The following is a 19,049-nucleotide window of genomic DNA, read 5'->3' on the forward strand; positions in this document are numbered from 1 at the left end:
ACAATCTATTGTGGTATGTCAAGTATCTTTTTAAATTATAATCGTACTGTGTCGCGAAGTTAAACAAAGAAATAAAACCAGATTGTCGTAAAATATTTCTGGATTTTTGCATGAACATTTAACTTGAGAGTCTTAAACTATAGTTGGTTTACCAGGAATCATCAAATAAAAGCGATATATTTGTTCAGTCTGTTTTAGGGATGAAAACATACTATTTTGAGGATGTTGCTTAATTTGTGCATCATAAGGCGTAATGAATTTTTTTATCCATATGCACGATATCCGTAACTTTTAGATTTAGTATCGACACATACCTTAAGCATGCTAAATTAAGTAATTGCCAGCCGCTTTCAACAGAACAGATGTTATCGCAAAATGCAATGCAAGAATAAAAATATAATCATACATAAAACGTTTCCTATAAAGACAGTTCCCTTACAGTTAAAGAAAATCCATTTTGCATCAATTACGGACAGTTGGTTAAGAACCACTCTGGCGTTTACCGAAGTAACTAAACTAAAAAAATGTCAACATGAAACATTATTTTAAATTCCTCTTTTAATGCTTTAAAAGTTAACAACACCGAAAGAATGATCTGGTCTTTATTTATTAGTAGAGAAAATAGTCCTTAAATCTTCCATATATGCAGCACATAGTACTTTTCAGTCATTTCAAAATGACTTGTTTACAACACTGCAAATCACAAACATTATTGAGGCTTTAGGTTTATTACGTAAAGCTTTATATCTTCTCGCGTAAAGCAAGTCAGTTACGAACGAATGATTTTAAGCGCAAAAAACGTTTTTTCACATTTTAGAGAACGACACAGTCAACACGGGCGACGCGTTGGCCTACGTAAACAACTTCGTGTTTCCCAAATTCCATCGGCCCAGCCAGCTCAATGACATCATCTTTCTGGGTGTCGAGCGAGAATCAGATGATGACGTCACGAAAGCAGTGGCCGAATTGAGAAAGAGCGGGGTCACGGTAAGATGGCTTTGTTTTTGGGTCTATTTAACTTGTAATAAAGACTTCTCATCTAACGTAAAGAAAGGATGTAGCAGATTTGCGCATAACAAAACTTAGCATTACGTAAATTAAGTATTTAAACAATTAGAATGATAATAATTCTAACACACATTATGTTTGTAAAGCACTCTAATTCACCTTTCATAAGTTAGGTTTATATATTTCAGTTACATTATCAAAAAATGATGATAAAGTGCGTATCGTCGTGATCCTTTTTTAAGCTGTATTACAGATCGTTGCATAGTGTAGTCTACCTATTTAACTAATAAAATGAAGTATTGGCTGATCGTTGCATAGTGTAGTCTACCTATTTAACTAATAAAATGAAGTATTGTCTGATGCTCGTGGCATATCCATGCCGTTTTGTGTTTTCCTCAATTCCCAAAACACCTGAAAGACGAATCATCCAATAAAACCAGTGAACTTTAAGGCGCTGTTAAGTTTACAATTTTTTGATTACTTTTTTTTAAAACAAACAATTATCATAGCTGTTTTTTTATTTATTTCATGCTAAGGAACAACGGTTTATAAATATGCTTACTGTTGCTGTCCAAACGAACACAAACTTTTTACAAAGATATTCTACATCTTCTTCGAAAGCACCGAGCACAAAGTCAACATGGAAGAGGCGCGAGCTGTGGTAACTTCAGAAGATCACATTTTCGTTTTAAAAGGAAATTCAGAACTGAAGATGAAGAGACTGTATGACGAGCTTTCTCTATAGTCTGTAACTTCCCTTGTCCAAATGCTGATGAAGAATAAGGAAAAAGCTTTACCTAGCTAAAACACGAATGATGAAATGTAATCAACCCAGTGGTTCCCAAACTTTTTTGCTCGCGGCACACAAAAACTATCTTAAATATTTCGCGGCACGCTTTTAACAGAACAACAATAGAGTCATTTTACAATCGCCCTTAACACACGACAAATATGTGTAAATGTCCTAATATGATTAATTTGTAATAGGAAGTGCGTATTTAAGTCTAAAATGCTTGCGTGTATGCCTATTGGTAATACAAATAACTTATTTTACCAAATTACAAAAAGTTACGCGGCATACTTGACAATCTTTCAAGGCACACTAGTGTGGCGCGTCACATACAGTTTGAGAATCACTGGTCTAACCAAACATTGCGGTGACCGTGTTTGCGTGCTTACTCCTAATACAACTTTTCACGCAAGCCAAACGCCTGCTTCAACATCAGGCCGTGTGCTCACATTTGAAGAGGGCGATCATTATTCTTAGAACAAACTATATGAGACCTGTATCGTCACCGAATTAAGTCTTAATAACTGCACTTAAGTCATCGTAAAAAACACATCTTCAGGATAATACACAAATGGAGTATGACATTGAAATCAAAAGACACCGCAGACTTAACGAATCTGTCTTGATTTCGGTGTACGAATTCTACGTAAGCCGTAATCGTTAGACAAGCAGCAGCATCATAAAGGCTAGACTAGATGACACTTGTTGAATACATATGTGTGTGTGTGTCTTTCATGGACAAATGTAGTAGATTATAATAGCAAGAATAGCTAAAGATTTATTCGAATTAAGATTCTGATTATTCTCAGGAGGAAAATACATTATCATGAAACATCTAATGAAACACAACCCTTATTTATTTTTTCCAACGTTTCGGTTACTTATGCAGACTGTTTTCATCAGGGAATGCAACAAATGTTTGCGCCTGTGATTGAGGATAACCCTTTAGATGCATAAATTCTTGAGAAATCTATGATATGCGTAGATTTAATTAAGAAAGGCTACATACGACTGAAAATAGTCCATGTAAATAGGTGTATTACGATAAAAATTAATGATTATCGATTAAATAATACCTCTAATAATTTTTTTGTATTTGCCAAACGTGTATTATAAACCATGTTATGCAATGTGGTCCATCTCTTTTAAGCCACGTGAAATGCGAAGGAATGGGGAAAATATATGGAATTTACCCTGAAATGCGCGACCTACACTTCTTTCGATTGCTTTATATTATCAATTTATTGAAATATAATTTTCAAGACTCAATTTAAACAAAGTTTTTTTTTTTGCCCTTAGTCATAGGTATGATATGCTAACTGTTGGTTTTCTCACAAAAACAAACTATTTGAAGTTATTCTACATCTTTTTCGAAATCAAAGATATGGGAGAATCCTGGGAATTCACCCTGAGAGAGGACGATCTATGTAGGTCATAGAAAGATTAAAGAAAATAAGAATTAGCAGAGGAGTTATTTTGAGTAATGTTATTTCTGGAAGCAACAGTTGATATACGGCATAAATGTCAATCTTGCTGCATTAAACCTTCCCAGTAAACACCCTGGGGCGTATAAAAGCGGGAATGTTAGCATTCATATCTGGTAATACAGATTAAAGTGGCTTTACATGCCATCATACATCGCCTAAATGCAGACTCAGGATATAACACCTTTGCCAATGTGAGTTTACTATTCAGCAGTATAGCTGCCGCAGTTAGACTTTTTGGCCTGGACAATTTTATTCGGAGATTTATTTACAAATCGCCATGCAACTTTTTACTATTTCATTCATTTCAAGTGCAATCCTGCTGTCCGTTTTATTTCCTTCAAGTGGTAAGTTATCCAAGCTTGTAAGAAACAGTGTTTTGAGCAAATTGTTTTATTGACTTTCTTGATATTTAGGACACTTATGATCATTGTTGGTATAATGTTGTCTTTCCGCTGTTCCTCGATTGTTTTTTTTGTTAGTTTCTGTTTTTGTTATTTTTTTGTTTAGCTGTTGCCACGTTAACTGTATTGTGTATTTATTTCTTGTTTTTGTTTTTGTTTGCAATATGGCCTTATGTGTCTACGTCTTGTTGTTTTGTACTTGTAGTTTAAACAAGTTTCTTAAATAAATTATAATGCTAATAGAACCACTATCGAGGGCCAGCTGACTTGATGCACCTAACGGTCTTTCGCTGCCCCCTGAAACTCCGTGTTTGTATTGTTAGGTGTTAGTAACCAGCAAAATATAATTAAAACACACAATTGTCGTGTTGGCAACGATATTTTGCAACTAACACGTAACACGTATTATTATGCTTTTTTATTTTGCGTTCGATTTTCAGAATGAATACATTTATCTTAATGTTACTTTTCAGGTTCGTGCGTACAATGTTGGAAATGTGAGAACGTAACCAGCTTTACAGAATGTTCGGCTTCTGGAGAGCTAAAGGAATGTGGACACAAAGAGGTATGTTTTTGTTCGCTATAGGGATTAGTAACCTTTGGTATGTTCTTAACATTTGCGCTTTGGGCATTCTGTTGTGTTTGTTTTGGTGTTGGACTCAAGTTCATTACACAAACAACTAAAGTGGATGTGTTGACCACACATATCCTGATTATACGATGATCCCCGCTATTTGGGGATATTCTCACGCTACAAATACGATTAGGTTGAACGTCTGGAAAACTGAAGGCTAGGAAAACCTGTTCATTAATCCTTGTTGCTTTATTCAGGCTTGTTTTACCGAGATTCGGAGAGATGGAAACGACATGAAAATATGGAAGGGCTGTAAACAACTGGAGGCTTGTGAAAATCAAAGATCTCAGGTGCGTTGAGACAAACATATACGGTTTGTGAAATTGATTTTAATTTTGAATATAAATTTTATTTGAACAAAAAAACGACCTAAAAAAAGAACGAAAAATATTGCTAATTACTATTTATGCCGGCAACCTTTAGCAACAAAACAGAGGCCGGGTTTAGTTTTGAATCTAACTTTTAGAGCTATGCATACAAAAAGTCGGACTTATTTTTATATAGGTGTCTTACTGAATATATAGCGCAAATTTAAACAATGCTAGCGTAGAGTTTCTGATATCAAGTTAGCTCACAAAAAGCGTCGGGCCGAAAATTTTTTTATTTTTTTGAGGTCGGGCCGAAAATGTTTTTGATTTTTCGTATTTTTTTGTACCAAGAATTGGAACAGAGAGCCTCACACTTGCAACAACGACCAAGATATTTCACACTGCTGGTGCTGTTGTGACAACGATTCGTGCAATACAAACGAGACTTGCGAAAGTATTAATTTGTATTTTTTAGTGTCTAAATGTTTATACTTTAAAAAACATGTTTTTTTAATAAAAATGAGTAAAAATGCCAAATGTCTAAACGCAGATATACACCTTTTGCAACATTTGTTTTAAAAAGGTGTAAACTTTAAATTTACTCCGTTTTTTTGGGGGGTTAAAGTGTTTTATGTCTTTTACTCAAATTGCAGCCTACTTACAATAGTTTGCATTCAATTACACAAAAATTTAAATTAGCCATTTTCAAGACTTTGACTGATATTAGTGATATTTTAATTGTTTTTTCATTAACCATAAGTGTTTTTATTTTTTAAATAAATAATTACCTAGAAATGACAAATTAACGTAAATGGGTGTATTCTTCATATAAAACTATGTATTATGTTTATCAAATCCAGTTGTGTCAGCGCAATGCCCGACGCCATCGCTTCATTTGGACCACGGCGAAGTGAATTGTTCCAACCGTAACCAACTTGGATCGCTTTGCACGTACCGATGTACTGAGAGAGACTACCACGGCTTGCCTCTAAAAAAGCTGAATCGCTTGTGTCTGGGCAACGGGAAATGGAGCGAAAAGAAACCGTGCTGCGTTCGTAAGTACGATTTTGACACGTTAAATATATTATGGGATATAATATCATCGTAAATTACAAAATGACCAATTTCTTGTGAGAAATGCTTCAGAAAGTTCTGTAGTTTCATAATTACAGGGGATCCCTCTTTAACTGGAATGATTCATGGCCCAATAATTTTAAAGATTGTTTGAAACCAAAGCTCACACTGTGTATGGATGACTTCGTCGTAACTTGTTGTTCGCGGCAAAAAACTTTTATTTTCTGGCAATGAGAATATTTGTTTTGCGTTTTAAGATTTCTGGACTAATATAAATCGTTTCCACCGAAATGCAAAAGTTTTTTTTTCGAACTAAATTTTTTTATTTGCACATAACAGTCTAGGTGAGTATTTAATGCTTTACTTGCAAGACCAGCTACAAGTATATTATATGCTTATTACATTATATCATAATACAATGATTTCGTAGACCGCCGCGACGCAAAAAACGTGTGTTTACACCTTCGTTTACATTAGTGGTTATCATACCGCTTTGTTGCGTAATAGACGTGATGATGATAGAAGTGAATTACTATTCGCACAAAACCGCTGATAAAGCACAGCAATAAGTAAACATATCGCACATGCTTGACCCTTTATAAGTTATGCGATGAACCGGACAGTATTATAGAAGAACTAGCCCTTATTCTACTCTGTTATAGCTACAACTATTTTTTGAATTTACAGAACCTTGTCCTCCGTTTGTTCCGTTAGATCTGGTAGGACTCGCCCATTATAAAAGCAACGACAGCTTAAACAAAAGATTCACAGGCCTTGGTCCGCTGTTCAGGTAGTTTTCTCACAAAAGTGTATTTGTTAAAACCTAATCAAATCAAACAAACATTAAAATCATTTCTTTATAGAAAGCATTGTCCTAATTACGGGCCACAAGATGTTTTATGGAAGTGCAAAGTGTTTGGCGCCTTTTTTGCTAATATACTTTAATTGTCGTTATGGTTGTTAACTGCTGCCAGAAAGTCAGTGTGTAATAAATTTAAATGTACGTGATATATTCTATGTGGCCAAATTGTTAACTTGATGAACGATAGGGGGAAACCCGGTTTCTTTTATGTCTTACAGTCGGCTAAAGTTCGGTAAGGATTTTTTCCAGAACTTTGTTGTGTATTTCAACGAAGAGGTTTATCACGTTTATTTGCCTGGTGATCCCGAAGTCGTTGGAATATTCCGCCCATCAGGTGAGTGCTACCATTAATCAAAGACCACCTTACTCTTTGTTACCAGGCAAAACTTTTAATTTAAAAAACAAAAATAATGAGTGAAAAACATAATACTGAGTGAAAAACAGTTTTCCTCCAATGCTTGATTAGAGTGGTTTTGGAATAGAAAACAAAATTAGAAGTAAAACTTTTTTCAAAAAATAAATTTCTCCAGAAGCTTGTGCTTTTAATTTAACAGTGGATTAAAACATCTGCTGAAATTCAAAAAACCGCTGTAACGCTTCGCTAATATCACACCGTATTGAACAATGTTTAAAATGCACAATGTTTCATATTCACCAACAAAGATGTAATATTTAGAGATCACCATCAGTACTAATTTTAATTTTCAATTGCCAAAGTATTGGCTTTAAAAACACCTAAAAAATTATTATCAGGTATTCGAATATAATGAGAAGCAGCTCACATCCCTAATCAGACCAACATGTTACACGCCTAACACCAAACATGGAAGATAAAGTCTTTTCGAGATTGTGTTTTCATTCTTCAAAAGCAGTTTTTGTTAAATGCAAAGTTGATTGTTTTCAAAGCGTATGTTCGTTTTCGTTTCACTGTAAATCTTGATTTAACAAAGCAAATTTTCATCTGCCGATGCAAAATTGATTTTTCCAAAAGAATTTTTATTCTACAATGCAAAATTTCGCTTTCCAAAACAAACGTTTTATCTCTCAACGTGAATTCCATTTTCCAATAATTCTTTTGGTGTAATGTTTAGCTAACAACACGGCCAACACCGGCGCGGCCCTTCGCTACGTTCGCGACAACATCCTGAGCCACCTTCACCGCAGAAGCGGGCACAGTGACGTTGTACTTGTATCTGTGGAGAAAGAGTCGGATGATGACGTCACTGAGATTGCGGCCGAGCTGAAAAGAAACGGAGCCACAGTGAGTGGTCTCATGAAATCGCCTGTGCTGTAATTCTGGACTCCAACCTTTAGACCGGGGTTTCTCAGCCTTTTGTTGCTATCCCTCAGAAATAATAAATAGATTGCGGAACCCCTACAAGATTTTTTCATAGGTAATTCACTATAATGTTGCAATAAACGGAAGTAGAACAACACACATCAACTCTACACAACGTAGGAAGTTATAAATGGAGTTATTCCACTCTAAACTTACACAAAAATTGTAAAAGTTAATCAAACATCAGATTGTTAAAGATTCTCAAATACCTCTCGGCGCCCTTGAGCATTAGAAATGGCACTCCGGTTAAGAACCACTACTTTAGACCGAAAATATAGATCAACATCAAGGTCGGAATGAAAAGTAGTTTGGGATGAGTCAAAAATAGCACTAATACATATTAGTTGTAATAACGTTTAAATCGGAATAAGTCTTAAGCTCGTTGGAAAACGAACTAAATGACTAGTATCAGGTCTGTGCAACTTTTACCTAACCACAAATCCCACCCCTATATGTACATCACTAACTCCCCTAATAATTTCAACCCTAACCTAATTTAAAAATTGGACTGTGTCGACAATCCTTGGCACAGCCTTGATTTTGTAAGCAAAGTAAATTAAACGAACTGTGAAACATTTTGGAAACAAAATGTAAAACAACAATACAATGCATTTGTATATAGTGAAGCTGTAATACAGCCTTCGAATCAGACAAATACTGTTTACCACTATTTATATTTTGGTAGGATAATGACTGTAGTTGGTCAAAATAAATGTCCAAGCTCAAACAGTTAGGGTAGATTTTTAAACGTTTCTAATAAATCGCTATTGTTTTCAAACACGATCAACGAAGAGCTACCTAATCCTGTATAGGCTTTGATAGTTATTCTACGTCTAACAGCAAATAAATTTTAAAAGGTGGAAAGATTATCTTAAATAACTCTGTTGCTGTGAAGTCGTTTGTTGCCAGCTATCATACAGTATATAAAATTGTTATACACTGAAATGAATTAACTTAAATAAATTCTGTTATTTATCTATTTTCTAAGTGGTAGGATTTTGTTGATTGCAGTGAAGATGCATTTTAACTCCTACAGTACGCGCTATAAATGATTTGTGTCTATTATTTTATTACACCATATATATTGAAATTATTACCATCTGTTGGATAAACAATTTAGTGAGATTGGCGATCGCTTAAACAAAGTCATATTCCAATCATAACCAACAATTGACTTCAGATCATCTATGCGTTCTATCAAAGTGCCGAGTACAAAGTCAACATGGAAGAAGCAAGGGCAATAGCGTCATCGGAAGATCACATTCTTGTCGTTGGCGGAGAAAAGAAAGTGGACTTTGTGAAGCTTTTTAGCGATATTTTTGCCCTCGCTTGCAATTACCCTTGTCCTCATACTGACGAAGAATAAAACTTGCTTTTAGTGGTGAATTACAGCGAGACAAATCGATGCTTCACTTGCTGTCTAACTACAGCCAGCGGGTCAAATCCGGCACGTGAAGCAATTTATTCCTTATTTTTTATAAAACTGTTTTATTCCTTTACGCTTTTTTCGTCATTTTGGAATATTTTATTGAAAGAATTATACATGCAAGGTTACTCACTTCCTTTATTCTTACCAGGTTGGCTAAACTCAAATATTTATACTTATCTTTACAAATGAATCACACTTTATATTATTTGTAATTTTAAATTCTCTTTTTGGTCATGCCCGCCAAGACATTTTCGACTCTCGTGCGGCCCTTCGTTCAAAATCTCGTGCGGACCCTTTTGTTCTAATGTAATCTCAAAACGGCTGACCATTCTTATTACAGAGGGTGAAAAGGCGGTTAAATCGGGCTAGCCTCACAAAAATTAAACATAATTTTTTTATTTTCAGCAAGCTGAATTAATTAATGTTTTCCAAACTACCTATACTCTGTGTAAATCAGTTGTCTTGGAACTTTGCGGGCTGGTATCCTCCAAGAAAAATAAACTAATTCACGGCATACTTTTTTTTCAAAACCATACAATGGTATATAAAAGATCACCCGAATTACGAGACGAGTTAGTTGTTGAATGATTGCCATAATACATTGTTTTTCAACCGTGGCCTTCGGCCCCCCAGGGGGGCCACGAAGCAGTCTTCAAGGGGCCATAAGCTTGTCTTAGTTTACTAATAAGCCTGTTAAACTATTTTTTGTGGTTTTCGTTTCGTATTTGAAGACCTCTCTTATAATGTTATTTAAAGTGTTTCTCGAATTCGTGAGCAAGGGGGCAACGGAGTGTTTAGTGCTAATGAAAGGGCGCCACGACTCATAAAAGGTTGAGAACCTCTGCCATAATACAATCTTTTTCTAAGGAATACTTTAGATTTACGTTTTCGTATGCTTGTCTATGTGCCACTTGTAATAAAAATACTGCAGCTTGTGTCTTTAAATTACAATAAGCCCACAGCATACAGCATCTTTCGCAGTGTTGTAATGAATTAACTAAATTACTGGAGATTTGACTTAATTGTACTTAATTTACTGTTTTAAAATGATTCGATTTGACGTTAGTGTTTTGGCCATGATGACTTGACTTAACTTATGTCATTATACTAGATTACGTGAGTTAAAATGAAGTGTTTTTATTACTTTTTTAATAATATTTAATTATTTATATAAATTTAGACCCATCAAACATTTTGCTTGTTATATGTTGCGTTTTTGTTATTATTGGTTTAAAATATTTCTAATAGCCGAACTTGTTTATCAAATCATTATTTAACTTGGCTGAAATAATTAAAATCCAGATTAGTATATTTTAGATATTAGGGTCAGTGTTGTAATACTATACCTAAAAAGCTGCAGAGCAGTACTCAGACTTACCCTCGTATTGCGCGGTCTTAAGGTAAAGGAGTAATATAATTTTAATGTGTTCGTTAAATAAAGCCAAATTACCTTTCACCTCGGACCATAGCCTTTAACCCTTTTGTTGTAGCTTTCTTTGTCGTTGAATTGGAGAACAGCCACGAAATCCAGTGGGACATATAGTGGGCATTCCTCTGTTTTAAAGAAAGGTATAAATTACTAGTCTATGGAATTTTTAATTAATTAACGGTTTATGTAGGCGCTATGCCAAGCCATCTCCAGCAGATTTTCTTTAGCTGGTGTACGCGAACCATTAAAGATTCAAGGCAAAAATAAGGGTTACTGGAAAGTAATAGAGGTTTCATGCGTCCTTTTACTATTATAAACACAGCGTTAAACTATAGACTGTTGAAAAAAACCTAAGATTTAGATAATATAGATGTGTCACTTTACTTAGTTATTGCCTAATGTAAAAGGTGATGCATTATATTAGGTACATTATATTTGGTGCCTAAACTTACTTGGTGTTCGGGTTATTATTTTATATCATAGAGAAAGGGGTTACTACTAAACCAAATCCATGTATTGTGTTTAAAACGAAGTGCGTTCACTTTGTCGTTATACCATTTAACATTATGCACAACTTGTTTCGTGAGGTAAATTTACTTCTCGTTGTTTAATTAGATCTCGATTCAGAATTTGAAGTGCCTTATTGATGTCCGAAAATTTACAATGGCAGTCGCTTAGAACTGTTACAAAAACATTGACGAACTCTCAAGAATAAATGCTTGCGGTTTGTCTCTTTATAATACCAACATATCTATTTTTATTAGGAGTGCACTTACTGACACAACAAGGTTTCTTTTCACTCCACTCTCCATTCCCCAGACACATTTCATCTTGCTTGTTGGGGGGGTAAACCGTGGTAACCGGTCTCGTTTCATGTGTAGCTGCACAGCTGCACAGCGACCCCAATTGGTTAGCTTTGGAGCAAGTCACGTCGCCGTGATCGATGGGGGGATATCATCGGACATTCTATAGCAGTAACTGAAATGAGAGTTAAGACAATCAGGTGGCAGTCTTACAACTGAAGAAAACCTTTCGTCGTGACACCATATACAACAAGTAACCAAAATCAACATAGTGTAAACTGGGTAGAAGTAAAATCAAAACCTACGAGAAGAAAAAGTGATGCACAGCATTAAATAAATTGAGACCACCATAACTTTGAATGTCCGAATAGAATATAATTTCAAAAGAGAAAACAAATTAAATGGTAACATTACAGAAATTTCGACCAACACAGTCTAATTGAGCATATCAAAACGGACTTTAGGTGGATAATAGTGGACACGCAAAAATCAAATGTATTTAATTTCAGCAGCTCCGCAATTATAAATTAAAAAAACAGATGTTATTTATGTTCAGCGGACTGTGACCTAATCTCAATACACAAACAACAGACAGTTCACAATTGCCATTTAAGGGTAAAGTGTCTCAATATTAATTACTGCGATCAGAAAGTGACTAAAAATAAACATCTCAATTATTTTTTGTGAACTTCTCTGCTTGGCATAAAAAACATGCGCTCAGAAATAAAATTGTTTCAAATATACCTTACATGTTTCGTTCTTATTGCAAGAATCATTTTCACAACAGCACCAGCAGTGGGAGTGATCTTGATCGTTGTTGCAAGTGTGAGGAGGGGTTCTCTCCAAATTCCGAAGAAAAAAATGACAAGTGAGATCAATGGTTGCCTTAATCATAGTTTTTTTGTGGCGTAACAGGTTTTAAGTTTGAAAATTGTACTTACAGCCATTGTTATATGAGTACGTTTTAAATGAACGCCCGTGAACAAAATGAAAGACAAGTTAAAATTCACCCAACACCGCAAATAGGCTTATCTTTGAAAATATGCCTATTAGATAGATACAATATATACGCATCTTCCCCAACCTTAACAGATTAAAAGATTACATATTATTTTTGAGAAATTTAGCTTAAAATAAACCTGTAATCGTTGGTTTTCGCATGCTTCTTTCAGTTTGCATTCTTTCTATATTTCGGTTTCATTATAATCCTTGCGTATTTCAGTCGAACAAATCTGATATATAGTAATATAAAAAACAGATTATTGCAATATTATAATAAATGACGACAGTAAATATAGGTTTCATACGTTAGAAATTTTTAATTTAAACACTTTTGATCAAAATAACATAACATTCGTATAATAATTAAATTCATCCGGTTTCGTTCGCTAAATTAATTCCAAATTATCTAATAATATTGCAATACAATCAGAATTTTCTTTCGAATAACAGAATCTGCCTGAATCCGAATGGTGAAAACAAACCATTCTGGTTGCACATCAATCATAAAGATTTAACCAACTACATAACTTAGTAAACCGAAAATCAGTTTGTTTAGATGTTATGATAAGATAAATATATTTCGCTATTAAAAGTATTTTATTAGTATCTTAATTCGAATGAATCTTTCGTCAAACTAATTTTTCATTCGAATTAAGATACTAATAAAATGCTTTTAATAGCGAAATATATTTATCTTTTTATAACATCTAAACAAACTGATTTTTGGTTTACTAAGTTCTGTAAGTTGTTTAATCATTAATATTGCAATACGTCAGAAAGGGCAAGAGCTATCACACAACAGTGGTTGTTGTTTGCTTACTTCAAAAAAAAATTTCTTTAAGTAAAATGCAATAAATAGTTTTTTTATAATCTTTCTCTTTCAATCAATACTGAAAATCTTTAGCAACGGCATTAGGTTCAATAAATAATTCAAAAAGCAGTTTTGCAATTTTTATTTATATCAGGTTGACGACTAAAGGCAAATTCAATTTGTTTCATAAACTACAGGTCAACCAGGCTTCAACAAAACGTTGGTCCTATTAACCAACTAAACATCGACACATGCCTAAAGCGTTTAAAATCCGATTACTGTCCTTACTGTATGCCCGAAACAATAAAGAATATGCATTTGCACACATAGGCGTAGCCAGGGGGGACTTCAGTTGTCATACATTGTTACGTCACAAACGATGTAGTTAATATAACGTTTGCTATACATAATTTATAGTTTTACTACTTTTAGACAGTTTTCGCTCTTTGACTGTTTTTTGAGTATTGCGTTAACACTCGGTCAGTTGCTTCTCCAAACGGTTTGCTAACAATGTTTTTATGTGTTCGTTACGGCAGTTAACACAATGACAAAAGCTAAACAAAAAATTCCAACTTTTTGCCCCCCCAAAAAAAATTTTCGGCTGGCTACGCCACTGTTTGCACAATCGATTATATTTCCCAAAGCATTGCACTCGACAAAACTTGACGCCTTACTGCATTGCCAACATTTGATAGGTGACACTGCTAAAGCTCATTGATTTATCGCTAATTTACATACATTTAAGATTGTGCATGCAAGAAATTTCTCAAAGACTATACGACGGGTAATTTTAGGCTACGGTATGTCAATTTTTTTTAAAGATGACGTACCAAAGTTACGTCATAACGAGATGTCACATAGTTATGTCATAGCGCGACGTCATAATGTCACGTAAAACGTGACGTCATAAAGTTACGTTACATCATAAAAAGTAAACTTCGTTTATTCGGTTAACGGTTTAGATTGGATAGGTAGAAATTTCAATACAAAAGATAACGATGTTATCGATTCGCACAAGCCAAAGTGCCTTTATATCGTTTTATAAATGATATTCGCGCGCAGCGAGAAAAAATTTGAATCTGAATAAGTGAAAAAAAAGTAAAGTGAAAAAGTGTTGTACACAAAATGGAAAAAAAAGGGTTTTATCGAAAACAGGAAAAACACTATGTCAAACATATTTACATACTAAGTAATTCTACTGTATGTTTATTGTTTTCACTAATTTCAAGCGCAGCAAATACATTGACAGAACAACTTACCAATACGCAGAAGCAAAGTCAGCCGAAGGAAACCAGTTAAAACACCAAACCTAACAAAATACCACATCTTCCATTTACAAAATAGTTGGATCTACACTTCCCTGAAAAAGCACACCAAGAGTTCGCTTTTGCCTTGAACAATTTCCTAGCACTGAGAAGCATTGCCCAAAACAGACTGGAGTTAGCTTTAAGCGCAACACGTTCCTTTCGTGCAGGCGAGGAAACGCTAAACAAAAGCCCGAGGTGCTTAGGTGCCTTAACCAAAATGCCTACGTCTAGATTACCAAACATTTGACGAAGCCAAAGTGTGCCAGCTGGACTGGGTCGTTTTTTTCGATATAATAAAAGGTTACCAAAGAGGGACCAAAAACGCCTTAACCATAAGGCCATTAGGCCGATGGGATTCTAAATTTCATATTCGAAAATTTCAAAACAGTTTTAATTAATTGTAAAATGGAAAAAACTTGTTTTGTTTACGCCAAACTTATTCAAAAGTGACCACAGGGGACTCGAACCCTCAATCTTCTGATTCGAAATCAGACGCCTTATCCATTAGGCCATGCGGCCGATGCAATTGCAACTTTAATGAACCGACATTTTTAAATTTTTAAATTAATTACAAAGTCGGAAAAAGTTGTTTTGTTTTCGTCAAACTAATTCAAAAGTGACCACAAAGGGACTCGAACCTTCAATCTTCTTATTCGAAGTCATACGCCTTATCCATTAGGCCATGCGGCCGAAGCAATTGTAACTTTAATAAACGGACATTTTTTAATTTTTTTAATTAATTATCAAGTCGGAAAAAGTTGTTATGTTTTCGTCAAACTAATTTAAAAGTGACCACAGGGGTACTCGAAACCTCAATCTTCTGATTCGAAGATAGACGCCTTATCCATTAGGCCATGCGGCCGATGCAATTTTATGCCAACATTCGGAAAATTTTGAATAGTTTTAATTAGTTATAAAGTCGGAAAACTTATTATATTTTCGTCAAACTAATTTAAAAGTGACCACAGGGGTACTCGAACCCTAAATCTTCTGATTCGAAGTCAGACACCTTATTGTTCATTAGGCCATGCGGCCGATGGAATTGTAACTTTAATAAACGGACATTTTTAAATTTTTTTAATTAATTATAAAGTCGAAAAAGTTGTTATGTTTTCGTCAAACTAATTCAAAAGTGACCACAGGGGGACTCGAACCCTAAATCTTCTGATTCGAAGTCAGACGCCTTATCCATTAGGCCATGCGGCCGAAGCAATTGTAACTTTAATAAACGGACATTTTTAAAGTTTTATAATTAATTATCAAGTCGGAAAAACTTGATATGTTTTCGTCAAACTAATTTAAAAGTGACCACAGGGTGACTCGAACCCTCAATATTCTGATTCGAAGTCAGACGCCTTATCCATTAGAGTTAGACCATGCGGCAGATGCCATTTTATGCTAAAGTCGGAAATTTTTTAATAGTTTCAATTAGTTATAAATTCGGAAAAAAATTGTTATGTTTTCGTCAAACTAATTTAAATGTGACCACAGGGGGACTCGAACCCTCAATCTTCTGATTCGAAGTCAGACGCCTTATCCATTAGAGTTAGACCATGGGCCAGATGCCATTTTATGCTAAAGTCGGAAATTTTTAAAATTTTTTAATCGATTATAAAGTCGGAAAAAGTTGTTTTGCTTTCGTCAAACTAATTTAAAAGTGACCACAGGGTGAATCGAACCCTCAATCTTCTGATTCGAAGTCAGACGCCTTATCCATTAGGCCATGCGGCCGATGCAATTGTAACATTAATAAATGGACATTTTTAATTGTTTTTAATTAATTATAACGTCGTAAAAAGTTGTTACATTTTCGTCAAACTAATTTAAAAGTGACCACAGGGGGACTCGAACCCTCAATCTTCTGATTTGAAGTCAGACGCCTTATCCATTAGGCCATGCGGCCGATGGGATTGTAACTTTAATGAACGGACATTTTTAAATTTATTAATTAATTGTAACGTCGGAAAAAGTTGTTATGTTTTATTCAAACTAATTTAAATGTGACCACAGGGGGACTCGAACCCTCAATCTTCTGATTCGAAGTCAGACGCCTTATCCATTAGGCCATGCGGCCGATGGGATTGTAACTTTAATGAACGGACATTTTTAAATTTATTAATTAATTGTAACGTCGGAAAAAGTTGTTATGTTTTATTCAAACTAATTTAAATGTGACCACAGGGGGACTCGAAGCCTCAATCTTCTGATTCGAAGTCAGACGCCTTATCCATTAGGCCATGCGGCCGATGCAATTGTAACATTAATAAATGGACATTTTTAATTGTTTTTAATTAATTATAACGACGGAAAAAGTTGTTACATTTTCGTCAAACTAATTTAAAAGTGACCACAGGGGGACTCGAAGCCTCAATCTTCTGATTCGAAGTCAGACGCCTTATCCATTAGGCCATGCGGCCGATGCACTTGTAACATTAATAAACGGACATTTTTTAAATTTTTAAATTAATTATTAATTGAGAAAAAGGTTGTTACGTTTTATTCAAACTAATTTAAAAGTGACCATAGGGGGACTCGAACCCTCAATCTTCTGATTCGAAGTCAGACGCCTTATCCATTAGGCCATGCGGCCGATGCAATTCTAACTTTAATGAACGGACATTTTTAAAGTTTTTTAATCAATTGTAAAGTCGGAAAAAGTTGTTTTGTTTTCGCCAAACTAATTTAAAAGTGACCACAGGGGGACTCGAACCCTCAATCTTCTGATTCGAAGTCAGACGCCTTATCCATTAGGCCATGCGGCCGATGCAATTCTAACTTTAATGAACGGACATTTTTAAATTTTTTTAATCAATTGTAAAGTCGGAAAAAGTTGTTTTGTTTTCGTCAAACTAATTTAAAAGTGACCACAGGGGGACTCGAACCCTCAATCGTCTGATTCGAAGTCAGACGTCTTATCCATTAGGCCATGCGGCCGAGGCAATTGCAACTTTAATAAACGGACATTTTTTAAATTTTTTAATTAATTATTAATTGAGAAAAAGGTTGTTACGTTTTATTCAAACTAATTTAAAAGTGACCACAGGGGGACTCGAACCCTCAATATTCTGATTCGAAGTCAGACGCCTTATCCATTAGGCCATGCGGCCGATGCAATTGTAACTTTAATGAACGGAAATTTTTTAATTTTTTTAATCAATTATAAAGTCGGAAAAAGTTGTTTTGTTTTCGTCAAACTAATTTAAAAGTGACCACAGGGAGGCTCGAACCCTCAATCTTCTGATTCGAAGTCAGACGCCTTATCCATTAGGCCATGCGGCCGACGCAATTCTAACTTTAATAAACGGACATTTTTTAAATTTTTTAATTAATTATTAATTGAGAAAAAGGTTGTTACGTTTTATTAAAACTAATTTAAAAGTGACCACAGGGGGACTCGAACCCTCAATCTTCTGATTCGAAGTCAGACGCCTTATCCATTAGGCCATGCGGCCGATGCAATTGTAACATTAATAAATGGACATTTTTAATTGTTTTTAATTAATTATAACGTCGGAAAAAGTTGTTACATTTTCGTCAAACTAATTTAAAAGTGACCACAGGGGGACTCGAAGCCTCAATCTTCTGATTCGAAGTCAGACGCCTTATCCATTAGGCCATGCGGCCGATGGGATTGTAACTTTAATGAATGGACATTTTTAAATTTATTAATTAATTGTAAAGTCGGAAAAATTTGTTATTTTTTATTTAAACTAATTTAAAAGTGACCACAGGGGGACTCGTACCCTCAATCTTCTGATTCGAAGTCAGACGCCTTATCCATTAGGCCATGCGGCCGATGCAATTCTAACTTTAATGAACGGACATTTTAAAAGTTTTTCAATCAATTGTAAAGTCGGAAAAAGTTATTTTGTTTTCGCCAAACTAATTTAAAAGTGACCACAGGGGGACTCGAACCCTCAATCTTCTGATTCGAAGTCAGACGCCTTATCCATTAGGCCATGCGGCCGATGCAATTCTAACTTTAATGAACGGACATTTTTAAATTTTTTTAATCAATTGTAAAGTCCGAAAAAGTTGTTTTGTTTTCGTCAAACTAATTTAAAAGTGACCACAGGGGGACTCGAACCCTCAATCTTCTGATTCGAAGTCAGACGCCTTATCCATTAGGCCATGCGGCCGAGGCAATTGTAACTTTAATAAACGGACATTTTTTAAATTTTTTAATTAATTATTAATTGAGAAAAAGGTTGTTACGTTTTATTCAAACTAATTTAAAATTGACCACAGGGGGACTCGAACCATCAATATTCTGATTCGAAGTAAGACGCCTTATCCATTAGGCCATGCGGCCGATGCAATTGTAACTTTAATGAACGGAAATTTTTTAATTTTTTTAATCAATTA

At 34.8% G+C, this 19,049-nt stretch overlaps 1 protein-coding gene and 16 non-coding genes across 17 annotated transcripts; 1 reads left to right on the top strand and 16 right to left on the bottom strand.

Moving 5' to 3' along the window:
- Positions 1 to 5,147: 5,147 nt before the first annotated feature.
- LOC146145826 (uncharacterized) lies at positions 5,148 to 10,236 on the top strand. The gene is made up of 6 exons (XM_083390693.1): positions 5,148 to 5,151; positions 5,489 to 5,683; positions 6,390 to 6,492; positions 6,783 to 6,898; positions 7,656 to 7,825; positions 9,084 to 10,236. Exons 1-6 carry the CDS (start codon positions 5,148 to 5,150, stop codon positions 9,267 to 9,269), a joined length of 774 nt encoding a protein of 257 aa, XP_083246819.1. The 3' UTR covers positions 9,270 to 10,236.
- A 4,895-nt stretch (positions 10,237 to 15,131) lies between these two features.
- Positions 15,132 to 15,203, bottom strand: Trnar-ucg (transfer RNA arginine (anticodon UCG)). The gene has a single exon. It is a non-coding gene; the product is annotated as a tRNA-Arg (tRNA).
- Positions 15,204 to 15,817: 614 nt separating this feature from the next.
- Trnar-ucg (transfer RNA arginine (anticodon UCG)) lies at positions 15,818 to 15,890 on the bottom strand. The gene has a single exon. It is a non-coding gene; the product is annotated as a tRNA-Arg (tRNA).
- A 452-nt stretch (positions 15,891 to 16,342) lies between these two features.
- Trnar-ucg (transfer RNA arginine (anticodon UCG)) lies at positions 16,343 to 16,415 on the bottom strand. The gene has a single exon. It is a non-coding gene; the product is annotated as a tRNA-Arg (tRNA).
- Positions 16,416 to 16,685: 270 nt separating this feature from the next.
- Positions 16,686 to 16,758, bottom strand: Trnar-ucg (transfer RNA arginine (anticodon UCG)). Its single transcript has one exon. It is a non-coding gene; the product is annotated as a tRNA-Arg (tRNA).
- Positions 16,759 to 16,856: 98 nt separating this feature from the next.
- On the bottom strand, positions 16,857 to 16,929 carry Trnar-ucg (transfer RNA arginine (anticodon UCG)). The gene has a single exon. It is a non-coding gene; the product is annotated as a tRNA-Arg (tRNA).
- Positions 16,930 to 17,028: 99 nt separating this feature from the next.
- Positions 17,029 to 17,101, bottom strand: Trnar-ucg (transfer RNA arginine (anticodon UCG)). The gene has a single exon. It is a non-coding gene; the product is annotated as a tRNA-Arg (tRNA).
- A 100-nt stretch (positions 17,102 to 17,201) lies between these two features.
- Trnar-ucg (transfer RNA arginine (anticodon UCG)) lies at positions 17,202 to 17,274 on the bottom strand. The gene has a single exon. It is a non-coding gene; the product is annotated as a tRNA-Arg (tRNA).
- Positions 17,275 to 17,373: 99 nt separating this feature from the next.
- Trnar-ucg (transfer RNA arginine (anticodon UCG)) lies at positions 17,374 to 17,446 on the bottom strand. Its single transcript has one exon. It is a non-coding gene; the product is annotated as a tRNA-Arg (tRNA).
- A 99-nt stretch (positions 17,447 to 17,545) lies between these two features.
- Positions 17,546 to 17,618, bottom strand: Trnar-ucg (transfer RNA arginine (anticodon UCG)). Its single transcript has one exon. It is a non-coding gene; the product is annotated as a tRNA-Arg (tRNA).
- A 100-nt stretch (positions 17,619 to 17,718) lies between these two features.
- Positions 17,719 to 17,791, bottom strand: Trnar-ucg (transfer RNA arginine (anticodon UCG)). Its single transcript has one exon. It is a non-coding gene; the product is annotated as a tRNA-Arg (tRNA).
- A 99-nt stretch (positions 17,792 to 17,890) lies between these two features.
- On the bottom strand, positions 17,891 to 17,963 carry Trnar-ucg (transfer RNA arginine (anticodon UCG)). The gene has a single exon. It is a non-coding gene; the product is annotated as a tRNA-Arg (tRNA).
- A 100-nt stretch (positions 17,964 to 18,063) lies between these two features.
- On the bottom strand, positions 18,064 to 18,136 carry Trnar-ucg (transfer RNA arginine (anticodon UCG)). The gene has a single exon. It is a non-coding gene; the product is annotated as a tRNA-Arg (tRNA).
- A 99-nt stretch (positions 18,137 to 18,235) lies between these two features.
- Trnar-ucg (transfer RNA arginine (anticodon UCG)) lies at positions 18,236 to 18,308 on the bottom strand. Its single transcript has one exon. It is a non-coding gene; the product is annotated as a tRNA-Arg (tRNA).
- A 98-nt stretch (positions 18,309 to 18,406) lies between these two features.
- Trnar-ucg (transfer RNA arginine (anticodon UCG)) lies at positions 18,407 to 18,479 on the bottom strand. Its single transcript has one exon. It is a non-coding gene; the product is annotated as a tRNA-Arg (tRNA).
- Positions 18,480 to 18,578: 99 nt separating this feature from the next.
- Trnar-ucg (transfer RNA arginine (anticodon UCG)) lies at positions 18,579 to 18,651 on the bottom strand. Its single transcript has one exon. It is a non-coding gene; the product is annotated as a tRNA-Arg (tRNA).
- Positions 18,652 to 18,750: 99 nt separating this feature from the next.
- Trnar-ucg (transfer RNA arginine (anticodon UCG)) lies at positions 18,751 to 18,823 on the bottom strand. Its single transcript has one exon. It is a non-coding gene; the product is annotated as a tRNA-Arg (tRNA).
- Positions 18,824 to 19,049: the final 226 nt, after the last annotated feature.

This window comes from Ascidiella aspersa, chromosome 5, assembly GCF_963924565.1.
Source record: "Ascidiella aspersa chromosome 5, kaAscAspe10.2, whole genome shotgun sequence".
Classification (NCBI taxonomy): domain Eukaryota; kingdom Metazoa; phylum Chordata; class Ascidiacea; order Phlebobranchia; family Ascidiidae; genus Ascidiella; species Ascidiella aspersa.